This window comes from Myotis davidii, unplaced genomic scaffold (assembly GCF_000327345.1).
Source record: "Myotis davidii unplaced genomic scaffold, ASM32734v1 scaffold436, whole genome shotgun sequence".
Lineage (NCBI taxonomy): Eukaryota > Metazoa > Chordata > Mammalia > Chiroptera > Vespertilionidae > Myotis > Myotis davidii.
In genome coordinates this window covers 3547447-3563128 of record NW_006292604.1, presented here as the reverse complement: position 1 = coordinate 3563128, position 15682 = coordinate 3547447, and the positions used below count along the sequence as shown (strand labels likewise).

The 15682-nt window shown below is 36.2% G+C and overlaps 1 protein-coding gene across 4 annotated transcripts in view; it reads left to right on the top strand.

The window, feature by feature from the left end:
* The window catches only part of INPP4B (inositol polyphosphate-4-phosphatase type II B), a 464775-nt gene that overhangs the window by 366352 nt on the left and 82741 nt on the right, over nt 1–15682 (top strand). For all 4 annotated transcript variants that reach the window (XM_006766076.2, XM_006766075.2, XM_006766072.2 and 1 more), the window contains 2 exons: nt 1960–2137; nt 8458–8664. In XM_006766076.2, coding sequence (XP_006766139.1) covers nt 1960–2137; nt 8458–8664 — 385 coding nt within the window. The remainder of the gene's footprint in view (nt 1–1959; nt 2138–8457; nt 8665–15682) is intronic.

Genomic DNA, 15682 nt, shown 5'->3' with positions numbered 1-15682 from the left:
GAAGACAGTTATGTGAAGAGAAGAATGGAAGCGCGCACATGACCTTGAGAAGGCTAGCTTTCCAAGCAAGAGCTAGGACGTGGGAGGCCTGTCAGTACCCATAAGATGACACCAGAGAGCAAAGTGTAATGCCAGAGGAGCAAATCTGTGGAAAGGGGTCACGGAGCAGCCACTACACACTGCCTTCTGTGTCAGATGGGGAGTAAGTCTTACTCTCTCCTGTCAGAGCTGCTGGGCATCAAACATCAGCTCCACCCTGGTGTCCCATCAATATCTTTAGATAATCATTATCTTTACAAAAATAACACCCGGTTGTTTGATTTACTAAAGAGCAGGGGAGATTGAACTTCATACCAAATCTGAGTACAGATGATTTTTGTTAAGGGCCTTAGCACACTCCTGCCCAAGATTGGGAGAGCCAGAAAGAGACCAACAATTGACAGGGACTTCATTTCCTTTCTCCTCCTCACCATTGTTATTTGTCTAGGGCTTTAATTGGCATTAAAATATATGTGACAAGTAAGTAAGGTATGTTTTATTTTTAAGCTCTGCTTCTGAAATTTCAGTCACATGCAAAGTTGAGAGCAAATTCCCAGAAGTGTCACAGATTAGCACTGTGTTTTCTTCATAAACCTATGCCCTTCGCTGACTTCTTGTCCTGTCGTAGGAATAGTCCCAGCAACCAAGGACATTCCTGTTCATTAGCATGCAAGAAAAAAATTAAATAAATAGCATGATAGCCATTATATGTTTACAAAAGAATAATATTTCCCTGAAGAAATGGATACTTCCTCCTGAAAATCATTAGTGTTTAAAGGGAAGGGGACAGTGATTCCTAGATGTGAATTTTTCTTATTGGGTTCTAATATTTCAAAATAAGAAATGGAATGATGGGAATTTTACTAATGTAACTGGTAAATATAGAGAAAATATTCAATAAGTACCCAACATAGTAGCAAGGTATTGTGAGAAATGCTTTGACAGTTGGATACAAAGGGATGTAAGCATGCTTTGCACCAACGCTGTGAATGCAACAACCATGACTTCTCTCTTTTTCCCCTTTGCCTAGTGCTTTGCTATTTCTTCCTTTCCCTGCTGGAATGCCTCCTTTATCTTTCCTAATGAAACTGGCCAAATATTTCTTCCCTCCATGGAATTCCTACCCCCATAACATAACCTGCTTGACCAATTCCTAGATGATGGTTATAAAAGGCAGAAATCAATTTTAGATTTTCATAACAAGTGAAAAACCACAGGAACAAAAAAGGGTGATGATAAAATAGCATAAGGTAATTTTTTGCTGGAAATGCCCTTTTTCTCTACAATAAAATTCTCCATATGCCCACTTGGCATTAAATTCTTTTCTTAGCCATTACAATTTACTCCCTTTGTCCCAAGTATCATGGGGGAAGATATAGGTAGTAGTTATTGGCTGCTTGCTCTGTGTCAAGCACTCTATTAGGCACTTGCCATGAATGATCACCAACCTAACCCTCTATTATAAATAATTGTTCGGATAATTATGCCCACCTCCCTCATGAGGAAGCAGAAGGCTGCTCAAGGTCACCCAGCTAGTAAGTACCAGAGCCAGGATTTATATTCAGTCTTTTCCCTCTGTGCTGTGTGACCTCAAGTTTATTAATAATTAATACTAACACTAGTTTGTTTTGATTGTTAATACTTGATATATGTAAACATAAAGAATGTTCCTAGTATATGAGTAAGAACTAGATTTATTTTACCTAGTCTTAAAAAATACCTTGTTCATTTTACTAAAAAAAAAAAAAAAAACACCAACAACTCTTCCTAGGACATTGTAAAAATCTCTTAGAATAGTTCTTATCTGTTCAATAGGAAGTAATGACATATGGACTTATGTTTATGATTTGCCATCTGATATTAAGGGCTGCAAATTCTTTCTGCTTTGTGTGTAACTTGCCTTTCTCTTTGTTGTTGTAGTACTGGCTACCAGTTTATTTACTATTCACCTGAAAACACAGCCAAAGCAAAGGAAGTTCTCAGCAACATCAATCAACTACAACCTCTGATAGCAACCCATGCAGACCTACTGCTTAATTCTGCAAGCCAGCATTCTCCAGACAGCTTGAAGAATTCTTTAAAGATGCTTTCAGAAAAAGTAAGACCCAAATCATTCCTACAGTGGGGAAAATGAAATACCCCAATCCACATGGGTGTTGCTTTATGCATACATTGCCTTTCCTAGCACCTGGAAATGTAAAATAGACTAAGTTAAAAAGTAAGCTTCAGAGTATTGCCACAGGATCAAACTGAATTGGCCTCATTCTCTTTTCAAATCTTAACTGAGCACTGATTTTTTTTTTTCCTTGTAGGAAATGAAACCTGTTATTGGTTGGTATATATTTTTTTCTTTTCCTTGACAGCCTTCATTTTTTTTGGCTCATGGCCTTGTCAAATAAATTAGATTTTGAAAGTTATTTTCCTCTGGTGATCACCTAAATTATATGCATATGAAGCTATACATTTAAATGGGAATTCACTTCATTTGAAAACAGGACTTGGATGTGAATTCTTATCAGTGACATGGGGTAATTTCTCTGCCTGATTCACTTTCAACATTATCTACTGGGAAAAGGTTCTAAAATTTTCCCAAAATATTAGTTATTGTTTGAAATGTTAGTGGGACGTAAGCCTTCATTTTTCTAAGGGTGACTTGAACCTTATATGCAGAGAGGACAGGTAGCCTGGCAAAGGTAGGTACTACATCAATTCCATAACTAATTAGGGCAACTAAATGACACAGAGAGAACCAAGGTAGAAAAAGACAAATTGCAGTTTGATTTTAAATATAAAACCAGGTGTCCTGGTGTCCAATTCCAATACAATTATCCTTAACCTCTGCATTCTGAGGACACCTTGCAATTTATTATGAGATCCTTTCAGTAAATATGTCCTTGAAGAAACTGACCAAAGAAAGTTCTCATGGTGTTATCCTATATAATAAAAACCTAATATGCTAAGTGTCGGACCATTCGTTCAACCATTTGACCAGTTGCTATGACGTGCACTGACCACCAGGGGGCAGATGCTCCAATTGGTAGGTTAGCTTGCTGCTGGGGTCTGGCCAATCGGGAGTGGGCGAGACAGGCTGGACATGCCCTGGAGCCCTCCTTGGTCCCTCCCCTTTCCCTGGCTAGATAATCTCTCAAGTTCCTCCTTGGCCTCTAAAATATTTCTTCTAATTAATTTCCTTTCAATGTGCATGAATCTTTGCACTGGGCCTCTAGTTTTAGAATAAAGTAACAGTGTAGTTTTTTGCAGCACTAAAGAACAGATTCATAGAAACCTGGATATGATAGGTGTATGTTTTTTATTCAGATATGCTAATTAATAATAATAATAATAATACTTTTTACTTATTTACATTTTAGTTTAAAGAGTACATTATTATGATTTTCTCATAGGATATAAATAATATCTATTTGTATTAAAAATTAGCTAATACCTGTTCAGAAAGGTCAAGTGAATTGTCTAATTAATTAAAAAGTTAAAAAGTCAAAGCCCAAGACTTCCAGTTCGAACTGCAGCATTCCTTCTATGTCAGATCAGGTGCCTCCATCATGACAAGGGAGGGAAAAACTGACCCAAATTTTACAGGTACCGACTTCGCCAAATCCTGTGCTAGGGGCTTCATGACTGGTGTTATTTTACTTTACCTTGAAATGGTGGGTACATATCGATTGTCTAGCTCACTTCCAGAGGCAGTTTCCAGGCCATAGCACAAAAAGGGAAAAACCAGGGAGGGAGGAAACTTTCCGGTATCTTCTATGTAATATATGCATTTTGATTTTTACATTTTTAAAATTACAAAGAGAATTTTAGACAAACTCATCAGCAATGCTTAACTATTCTGATCGTCAATAAATATATCTAATTATCAAGAAATATATTATGGCCAGGGAAAAGGGAAGCGGGGGAGAGGAAAGTGTTATACACAGTACAATAAGGTAATTTCATTTTGGTTCAGTTCCTTTTGGAATTTCTGGACAGAGGTGAGGCTTCTTGGATTCACCTAAGCGGAAATGTTAGTAGGTAGCACCTCACTGCAGTGATCACAGAGCAGTATTTATGTTCTTCCTGTGCGTTGGACAGGGGCTTGTCATTTCACACCTCGTTTACAACTAGCTGCAGTGACTTGGGTGGGGTGACAGGGCACGTATTTTCTCCTCCTTTATATCAGCATCGCTCCAACTTTTCCCCCCATATTTTTATTTTTAACTGAGTAGACATGCTTCATCTACTAATAAATCTGTCAGCCTTTGAAACCAGGAGGTTCTTTTTAGGTTTGCAAGCCATGCATTTTCATTTTAAGAATGTGTTGCTGGAAGTTCAAATAATTATCCCAGTTAACAGAGTTTTGCATAGTCTCTGAAGACAATGTGTAACTTATGATTTAAAACAAAGTATGATTCATTTCTACCTAGCCATGCTGCTGGTGGTTCAGACTCCATGCCCCAAGAATGGTCTTCTATTTTTTAATTAATTGATTGAATTTGCTACTAATGACTTAATGGACACTTTTGCAAGTTCGAGCGAAAAGGGTTTGTTTTTTTGTTTGTTTGTTTGATTTTTGTTTTTTAAAGCAGGCTTGCAGAACTTTCCATTTCAGGGTGACTTCCTCTGTCCTGCTGTGCCTGTGGTGTGGGGGCAAGATGGCAGACTCTGATTTCTGCCACTCTAGGAAGGCCCTGTAGCAGGCAAACCTTGATCAGCTGTCCGTGTGGGTCAGCAGTTTCAGCATCAGCAAGGAAGCAGGCAGTTGGAAAGGAGATAAAATCTCTGTGTGTTTTTTCTAATTATGGGTCGAAATTTTCTGCTTCGTTGTATGCTTGGTATAGTCTATGGAATAACAGGAATTTTGTATTTTACATTCTTGGTTGCTGGATTTTATTGTATTCCTTAAATAATGTTGGATTTTGTGCTAGTATGAAGTTAAGTTATTAGCAATCAGTAAGATCCTTTCAAGCCTTGTTTGTAAGCCCCGTTAGAGCAGGATCCAGAGCAGCCTTTAACCTAAGACTAATTTAGCCCCACTGTTTGGGCCATACCCTTCTGAGGGCTCTACACAGTGCCCTATGTATTACAAAGCCCACTCTGCTGGGGGGAAGATGAGCTATTCTAAGCCCTTATGACCCTGGATCCTCACACATGCAGATCAGTACTCAGGTAAAGATTTAAAAGCATCAATTTACAGATCATCAGGGCTCTTTCTGTGGGCAGTTCCCTCCTTTCTGGTACTCTGTGAATTCTAACTAACCACTTCAGCTTTTCCAAGCTCTAATCTCTGTTTCCTCAGTTTGAGAAGTTCATTTGTGGCTTCTTCCTCCTTGTGCCATAGCCTGGAAACTGCCTCTGGAAGTAAGCTAGATAGTTAGAAGGATCATATAGTTTATCTCTCTATGCTGCCTATATTCCAATGCCCTATAAAATAATTAAAGCATATCAAATTTAAAAACAAACAGGATTCTTTCTTGCCATATACATGACAACTAAAATTATGGTCACTTGTTTATTCCTTTGGCTAATTCCGTATTGCAGATGGAATTTTTTCAGTGACAATAAGGTCATTCCAAATAGAAGGGGACTTTGATTAATTTGTTGAAATTTCTAGTTAAAAAGAGTCATTTTAAATGAACATATCCTAACTATTTCTCTGCCACTGATAGTCAGGAAACTAGGAAATTTATTTCCAGGGGAAATAATTTTTTAGTACTTTTATACTTGCTGATAATTCAAGTTACTTTGAAAATATATATGAGAATATGAATTGGAGAAATGTCAGTAAGGCAGAAAAACATTTCATTTTCAGATAACATTTCTCTCTTTAAAATATCAAACAAATGAAATGGGTCGCCTTTGCTTAAGTTTATGCTTTTTTAGTATATTATTGAACTGATACTTTAAAAGAATTGTTTTGCCTACCCTTATGATAACACGTAGACAACCTTTCTTTTTTAACTTAATGTCATGTGAGCTGAGTCAGAAAAGAAAATAGCTTATCAGAACTCCAAGGCAACAGGCAACTCCGAGACATGGTCACACTCTAGCCATGGCTTTTAGCTTCCCTAGTATCTTCTCAGTTGCAAGAACAACAAAATACAAGCGTGTTGGAATTCTGTGGACTATATTAATCTCTATAGGCTTATTTATTTGACTGTAAAATATCAGGATCTTCATTGGTCTATACTAAGTAATGCTGCTCAAGAAAATTAAGATTTGTTTCCAGATCAGGTGAATAGATTATTTTCTATTTTCTAACAGAATGTGATTCTACAGACAGGATTTTGAGAGTTTCCAAGGAGTCAGATAAGTTTTTCAAATAAACACAAAGTAAAAGATCAGCTATTATTGTGTTCTCTTAATATTTTGTGTATTATATTATATTACAACCCAAAATTTCTGAGTTGTAAAACTATAAGAATCTACTGTATTATCTCCTAGAACTTGGTGATAAATCAAGCCAAATGAGATTTGAATAAATGAAGTGTGTGCATGCTATGGGAAGAAAATGATTGCAATGATAAGAACCATATAAGATTTCATTGCATGTGAATAGATATTTAGCTACACGGTAATTATGTGAGTGGTATAGGACTAGAGATGTAGTAGCAGGAATTCAAAGAAGGCAAGCTGTTTTGCTCTAAAATAAATCAAAAGTTGCTATTGAAATTATCAACAGAGAAATAGTCTAGTTAAGTTGAATGGAAATAAATTCACATTTTTAATACTTAAATTAACATTGATAGACATATTTTTTCTATATGGAAAATTATGTAAACAACATATTTCCCCATTTTGCTATAACTATACTGGTTTGAATACTGTCAAGCCAATTTTTTTTACGTGTTATTTTTTAATTAAAAAGGTGCTTTTTGTTTTGATTTCCTAGTTTATTATAAAAATATTTTCCAATCTCTTATTCTTACATCATCTTTTTCCATATTTCTTGTCTAATTCCATTTAAAGTGCCTCTAGATTAAAAGAGTGTTTAAAACATCCAATAAAGTTCAGCAGTAAAGATAGTTACATGGGCAATTGTGGACACAATTAATTCTGAGAGCTGGTAGCTGTTCACAACACTTTGGGAGTTGGAGTTTGGGAAGAAGGGGAAGGACAGAAACCTCCAGTTGCAGTGGCTGGGTGGTGGTGTGGAGTAAGGGGAAAAGCTACTGAATTTGTCAGAAAACGGGATCGGTTCCATCTGTGCTGCTAAGACACAGTCTGCCTTGGACAGGTCACCACACTGGTTTCTTAGTTTCCTTATCTGGTTAATGAAGAGGTCCACTTTCAAGTCCATTTCAGTTCTAGAATTTCATGGTCTATTGTAAAGAAGTGCTATACAGATATGACATCATCTTACTAGGCCCCTGATTTTCTTTAATTGCATGGACACAACAGAAGACAGAGACAATGTAGTAACCACCAGTCAGACATGGCAGTGTTGACTGCACCATGAGAGAGCACAATAAACAGGTACCCAGACTTACAGCTCTAGTGCAGTCAGCATTGTAGTCAAGAGTCACATTAAATGGTAATTATATCAACTGTTATTGAAAATAATGCTATGACTTAAAGGACCCCTTCCTAAGAGATTACAAAGGATAAATATGATAACAATATGGGTCAGTGCGTGAGTGACTTCTCCACTCTTTGAACAGATTGTGAGCCCATGTGCATGCTAAGTGTACTATGACACAGAAAATCAATCACTGCCCCTCCAGTATATTACGGGGTGAAGCTATTAAACATTTCATTGGGAAATTGAGAAGTACAGCTGTGAAGTTCTTTATTGCTGGGAAGCTGTCATTATTCGAGTGCTCACTAGGTTATTTACCACCAGCCTGTAAAATCCTCCATGGTAGGTTTTATAGTAACCTCGCTAACCTCAAGCACTACCAAAACCATTTGGTGGAGGAGACAATTAGGAGATGATAATAAGGAAAAAAACCAAATGTTTTCATGGGAAGACTGCTTATTCATCTCTACTGTTGAAATTAGTAAAAACCAAGTCTCCTGCCTCTAAAAGACATGTCTTTCTTTAGCCTTTAACACTGTTTAAAATGTAGATTATCTATAATCTGATGATATTTTCCATTAAACTCCATTTGGAATTACTTGAAAGGTAGATGGTTTTCGAATGATTATTCCCAGTGAAATCCATCTCCAAAGATAGAATGTGGGACTAAAAGTGAGGGGCTGAGGCGACAGATGGTGCTGATAGCGCACATGGAACCTCGGCATTGACTTGTAGAGCAGTAGGACTCAAGGCCTTGGCAACATCCCCAAACCAAACTATGTTCCATTGATTGGTATGAATCATTTTCTCTTAAGTGCCAACAAATCTGCAGTTGACCTTTTCATAGCTCTATGCTGAGATGCCTACCATGGTATTTCTAATCCTTGTCAATTTCTTTCCAGACAGAGCTTTTTGTTCATGCTTTTAAGGATCAGCTGGTCAGAAGCGCTCTGTTAGCACTTTACACTGCCAGGCCAGGAGGCATCCTTAAAAAGCCACCCTCGCCTAAGAGCAGCACCAACGAGGAGAGCAGTCCCCAGGATCTACCCCTACCAATGAGAAGGCAGGATTCCATTCCCCATCATTCAGACTACGATGAGGAAGAGTGGGTAAGTCTCTTACACATCACTTCTTTCCCAGTGTTCAGTCCTGAGACATTAAGTCAGCATAAGAAGAAATCTCTGCTTTTTATCCAAGCAAGGCAGAAAGCAGTCACGATACATATTGTGGGTGAATCTGTCTCATTTTTACTTCAGGGCAAATTATGAATGGAAGTTTTATTCCTAGATCACATTTATTTGACATAAAAATGTATTTGCTGTCAAATAAATCATATATATACAACCAAGAAAATGTCATCAGAGCAAAGATGCCACAATTGCTAGGTTCTCTAACACCTTTCCTTATTTATTGCCAAGGTAATATAAACCATTACAATTGTGCTTTAGAAAAAGAGTCTGAAATTATCTATAATGCACTACTTGGATGCAACAAGTATTTTCATTGTTGTAACCCAAATGGCAGTGGATATAAAGATCTCTTAAATCCCTCTCCTCATGGCTCTATGATGAAGAAGATGTTCCTCTAGGTGTCCTAAAATTAGCAGAAGGATGGCCACATAAAGCATCTGAAAAAAGTAAAGCCAGGTGCCCTCGCCAGTGTGGCTCAGTTGGTTGAGCATCATCCCATGCACCAGAAGGTCGCTGGTTCAATTCCTGGGCAGGGCACATACCCTGGTTTCTGCCTCTATCTCCAGTAGGGGACATGGAGGAGGCAGTTGATCAATGTTTCTCTCTTGCAGTGATGTTTCTCTTTCCCCCCACTTCCTACCTCTCTATCTCTCTAAAAAAAAATCAATAAAAACATACTATTTTTTAAAAAAGGTAAAGCCAAGTAGACAAAAGAAGCCAGTGTGGATGGGAACTCTAGTTGGCAGATAAGACAGGAGAAACATGAAGGTGCTGGGTGAGGGAGACCAGTGTGTGTTATTCCTGAATTAACCCATTAATTTTCTAAGACCCCTCCAAATTATATGCCCACATGGAAGGAAACTCTTTACTGTAGCATATGTTTAAACAAGAAAAGAGTATGCTAGCTGTATTAGATGTTAAACAGTTAATAATTACTATTCCTGCTACCCCAAATTTAAAAGTGTTCAGGGAGTAAATTATTAGAAAGGCCCAGATCTCTCAAAAAATTGCTGCCTCAAGTGCTGTGAAGTGATGGCTGCTCTTTCTTCTGATAAAATTTCTATCACAGGAAAAACAGAGCTGGGTTCCAAGAGGTAAATGCTGAATAAGTATTTGTTGTTGCTGATTAAGATTGCATTCCTCCCACGGAAGCATTTTCAAAAGAGCAAATCTAGTATTTCTGCCTTTTACCTCTCCTTTTCCTTCAATTTATTGAGAGCTCCAAGGCACTTGCCCCTCTTAACCTCTCTGAAGTTCGATTTTCTCAACTGCAAGCACCTGTTTGGCTTAGGGTGGTCATGAGATAAACGATTTACCTGTGTGATAGCGCTCCATTACCTGGAAAGGCCAAGGTATTGGATGACTTTAGAATTTTTTCTATGTTTTCATTTATAGCATACGTAAATTAAATAATCTGATTATGAGGATCAGTGCTATTCCTTGTGATAAAAGAGAAAACTCCATATTATAAACAGCTCTGTCAAAAATGCATATTATGAACTTTAAGAGTTTGGGTAGATACAGAAAAGAACTTAAGCTTTTCATAAATAATTACCATTTTATGTAAACTCAAGTGAGAATTTTGGGGTATCATTGGTTTTTATAATTTTCACCTCACTGTGTTATGCTAATCCTCCCTCATATCTCACCTTCCTCCTACTACACAAAAATGTCCCTCTTCTGCCTCCCTCCTTATTTCCTTTACTTTACATAACTTTTGGGACTTTCTAAATCGTAGCTGTTCCAAATTGGAAGGTAAGTATTAGGTCCTCAGAGTCTAGTGGTAGATAAAAACATGTTAACCAAGAGTGACAAAAGGTTATGACAAAGGTTGGAGAGAGACAGATGGTAGAACGTTGGCTTCATTAATGTGATTTCAACTCAACATTTGATACACAGAACCTTCTTATGACAGGCAAAGATAGAAGAGAGTGAGACACATACAGTGAGGTGAGGAGGTGTCCAGTGAACCATTCAGTTCAGTGGGGTCACTGAGCAGCTGTTCTGCCTGGTGCATTCCTTCTGAGGGCAGTGGAAAAAGGAGCTTTTCCGGGCCTTGGCTTGTAGGTGGTCATCTTCATGTTCTCATGACGTTCTTCTGGGGTACTACTCTATCCCCAAATTCTCCTTTTCATAAGGACTCTTCATCTCTGGATCCCATTGTTACTAGAAAGTATATAAAACGTTGTCTAAATTTACCATAATTACAAGGGAAATATTTCCCACTCAGAGAAGTTACTTCTAACTCTCTCCTCCCAAAATAATTTTACTCTATTTTCCAGCAATAACAGAATTTGATTGTTAGATAGATTATTGTTGTTAACCACTTTCTTTTAAAAAAAAATTCTTTGTCAAGACATGAAAATTCTTTTAAAAAAAGAAACAGAAAAAAATTCACCAAAGCTATAACCATTTACCATTATTTCCAAAGCTTTAACTAACTTTGAAAAGTTTTATAAATTCAAAGAAAATATAGCTAATTGAAAATGCCTTTACAGATTGTGCTAATAAATGAATTGGAAACAAGTCTGTGTACCACTTTTCTAGCTAATTAGGTATTAGAAAAGTTTCAGCACTGATTACAAGTCTAGTCAACTTCCTGAATTAATTCAATGTTTTAAATAAATTTAATTGGTTTTCTGTGTTATCATATGAAAATATTCTCTGATCACTTACATTGGTTTAGGTTTAGACATAAGATCACAGTAGCTCCATTTTTAAAAATCTATTTGTTCTATTTAATTTCCTATAGTGACTGTAGTTTTCACAGTTGCCTAACATGAACAACTGCATGGAGCTTCTTACAATAAATATTTTGAAAGTGAATGCATGTTAGTAAATAACTTCTGAATACTCTGCTGACACATGCAGAATCTTTCTTTTTGAGGTCGTGAGAAAGAATCTTTATTGATTTTTAAATCAGAGTGAGTCTGCCTCTTTTCAACTTGTTTTGTTAGCAAAATTGGTGACATGAATCTATATAATCATTATCTAATCAATATGGAAGAGATTGAAACTAAAATGATCACTGATCAAAAAAAGTCTGTTATTTGCATAATTTTACTTATTAATGATTGAGTGCTTTGGAGGTTGAGTTCTTGAAAAGTTGGTAAACAATTAAATTCCAAAGGAATATTGAGATTTTTTGACAATCTGTGCAAATAGGCTAATATAGCATTCTTCATCTTTTAGCTGGTAAAGATGACATACTGCTTGTCTTCCTCTACATTTCTACAACAGATGCTTCCAACAGCTGGGATTCCAAGATTAGTTTGTCCAAAATATGAAAGCATGTCATCCAACCAAAGGATTAAGTTGACCCAGTTTTGTAGTTTTCAGTAATTATACTATTCTCCTTAACACTGTGATTTAATGTCAACATTAGTACACTGATGGGTTTGGGCTGAAGTCTGCCTACCTTCATTTAAAAAATTGTTTTATAAAAAGGTGAACTCCTGAACCTTTATATTCTGATACATTCTAGCAAAGAGAAGAATAGGAAAACTATTATTATTTATCCCAAACCTACTTTTTAGCTGAACTACATTTCTGTATCAGACATTGCAGCATTCAAATTACCTAATTAATTCCCTCTTCATGTTGTAAATGTAAATCAAATATTAGATTTTAGTTACATTCTTAAGTTAAGAGAACATTTGCTATGCCTTATTAAGGTAAAATGTGTTTATGTCACATGAACACAATAGATGATCCACATTAATCCGTAATAACTTTTTAAGAATTTTATAGATCATAGAAACAATAGCACAGATGCACAGTAATATCTATGCCAGTCATCCTGATAATAAAGTCCATTTATATCCTGAAAAAAAAATGAGATTTCTCTGTAACTCAATATTCGCAAAGATTGCATTTTGGAATAAGATTTACACAAACCAGTTTCTAATATATTATCAACATCTCACAGTTTATTTGGTATTGCGCCTTTCTCTAATGATGTCTAGAACAAACATGAATGCCTAATCTTAACAGAAGTATTAATAGAGCAGTTTATATTACCATAATTGGTAGCCATGATCACAGATAGTTTCAAAATATTACTAACTGTTGAGGACAAACATATTTTTGCCAGATAACCCTATAAGCAATCTTCAGTGATGTGTATTCTCAGCATCTCTTGCAGGTTTCTGTCTTCATCTTAGACTTTACCTCTAGGGAAAATCATTCAGGCCATGAATAACATAGAGATACCTATGCAAATTGATTTTCAAAAGAGAATCTGTTCAGTTTTCTGACTAGCTACAATTATGCTTTGTGAAACCATTGACCTTATCTTAATAAGAAGGAAATCTATCATTCTCAATTTTTAGAGGTAATTAATTTTTATGGACAACTAGATACCAACCTGTGATTTGACTTTTCTCAAGTGACACCTTATAGTTTAGTAATCAAAATGAGTAAAATGTTCACTAAAATATGGCCAATTATTTCCAAATTTTATGTAATAGGCAGACAGACAGATATATAGTATGTGTGTGTGTATGCATTCAACTCCAAAACACTTTGTATAATAAAGCATTATTCTTATCCCATGATCACTCAGCCTCGTTAACAATGATTTATAACCAGTCTGTTTCTACCTTGTGTTCTTGAACTTTATAAGCTCCTAAAGGACAAAGACAGTGTCATGTTCACTGTTGTATCGCTGCAGTTAGCAGAACATCTGCACCTAAAAAGGTGCTGGATACTCATTTGTAGAGTAAATTAATGAATGAAATTTGCCCTCAAAATACCATTCTTGTTCACCTTTTTATTTTGAAACACAGAGTATTTCTATTTAAGATAACTGCACTATGTCAGGCACGCCCCCCACCCTCCCCCACACACACAGGGAATTCATGAATTATTTTAAGGATTTTATTTCTCTGTTCCAGTCAAAATACCTAGTTATAGCCTCTCTCCTTGGTGCATATTTTCATTTCACAATCAAATTTGAGGTGACTATTCAAGTTATCTTTAAATTACCACCAAACATGGAAAGTGGTAAAATTCAGGATGGACACAGAATATCAGGGATGACCAAAGCTAAGAACATGGTGAGTTAGGGCCTCCAAAAGCTTCCAGAAACCCAGTGGTGGCCATTTTAATTTCTTTTGATTATCACATGGCAATTACAAAGTCCTACTTACCCAGAAATAAGTTCTATTTTTCCCCAAAAATATGAATGGAAGCAGCTATTTTCCCCTTATCCCAGCCTTTTTATTTTTATTCCCTAAGTCACACATAGTAGGATTGTCAGGTGTTGTTAACCTTGTAATGAGGAAGGGACATTGAAAGCAAATCATCCACCCTCCCGATCAGAAAGGGCAGGAAAAGACAGGGAGAATGAGGCCAGTCTCTGACATGGCAGCTGAATGGGTTCTATCATCTGTGTTTTTGATGGATGGGAACATTCCTGAACTTCTCCAGTCCATTTCACCCAGGAGAAATGAGCTTGGAATACTTATTTTATATTAAAGTCCACAAAAGGTGATTAAGCAAAGTTCATGACTGTCCATTAAAATGCACAAATGTTCTATTAAAGAAGAGAAGCCCCAAATGAGATCTTTATGGGCATGCATATTCATGAAACGCTGCCCAATTCTAGATTTTCCCACATGCAGTTATTACATTCACCTTCAGTCCCCTGTTTTATAGCATCTAATGCAGTGTTTCCTCTATTCGCGTTCAATGTATTTTTTTTTTCAGAGTGAATGGAGGGATTTGCAGAATCAGCAGTTCATCCTCAAACTCAAACCAATGATTTTAACAGAGATATTTTATTTTTCTTAATGGGTGATTTTCCTGTGGTTTCATGTTGGATATCATCCTCTCCCTTGGATATTTTCCTGACTCTTATAATGCCTGGTTCAATGTCAAATATTTTGAAGTGCCTGTGAATAATAAATATGCAAACCTACATACACACTTTAAAAACGTATGATTACATTAAACCAAGTGTCCTTAAACTTTAATATATTTTAATGTGAATAGTCAGACATTATTTCCTAAATAGAAATCTTTGAACACCCCAAATTTAATGAATTGTTAAAAGAAATGCTGAGGTATATACAGGCAGAATGTTAATATATCGGGATACATTCATTTTTAAAAAAATCAATCCTGGAAATTGGTGGTATGCAGTACACCGACTGATATTGTCATATAATATACTAGTTGTGCAACTATCTAATAATATATAGACAACATCCAATTACCAACTTAAAATTAAAAGCCTTAGCCAATCAGTGGAAATTTTTTTTATTAAAAAATTGTTTTTATTTAATATTTTTACTGAATTGAAAGCTTTAATGTGATGTGGCATTAATTAGAGTGAACTCAGCCTATGAGTTTGATCTTAATTCTAACTTTAATTTGAAAATGTGGTAATACTTCTTAAAGTTGTATGTTAATTTCTTTCTATTCTTAAGTAGCTGGTTATTCATTCAATCAACAGATGTTAATTACGCACCAATGGTGTGTAGCAATGCTATAGATACTTGGGGGGAAACAAATTAAGTATAAAATGTGGATTCTGACACCAACAACCATATCATCTAATTCAAGTGAATGGCCAGCACTCAAAACAAGCAGAGATATTGAGATTCCCAGAATAGAGGTGGTTGAGTGATACACATAAAAAATGTTGGAAAGATCCCTGGCCAGTGTGGCTCAGTTGGTTGGAGTGTCATCCTGTGTACCCAAAGGTGGCAGGTTTACTTCTCCATCAGGGCACACACCCAGGTTGCCAGTTCTATCCTCCATGGTTCTATCCCCTGTCAGAGCTCATGTGGGAAGCAACTGATCAATGTTTCTCTCTCACATAGATGTTTCTCTCTTTCTCTGTCTCCCTTCCTCTCTCTGAAGTCAATTTTTAAAATTTTTTAAAAAGATTCAGAAAGAAATTATATGAAAATTAGAGAAGATAAAAAAGACA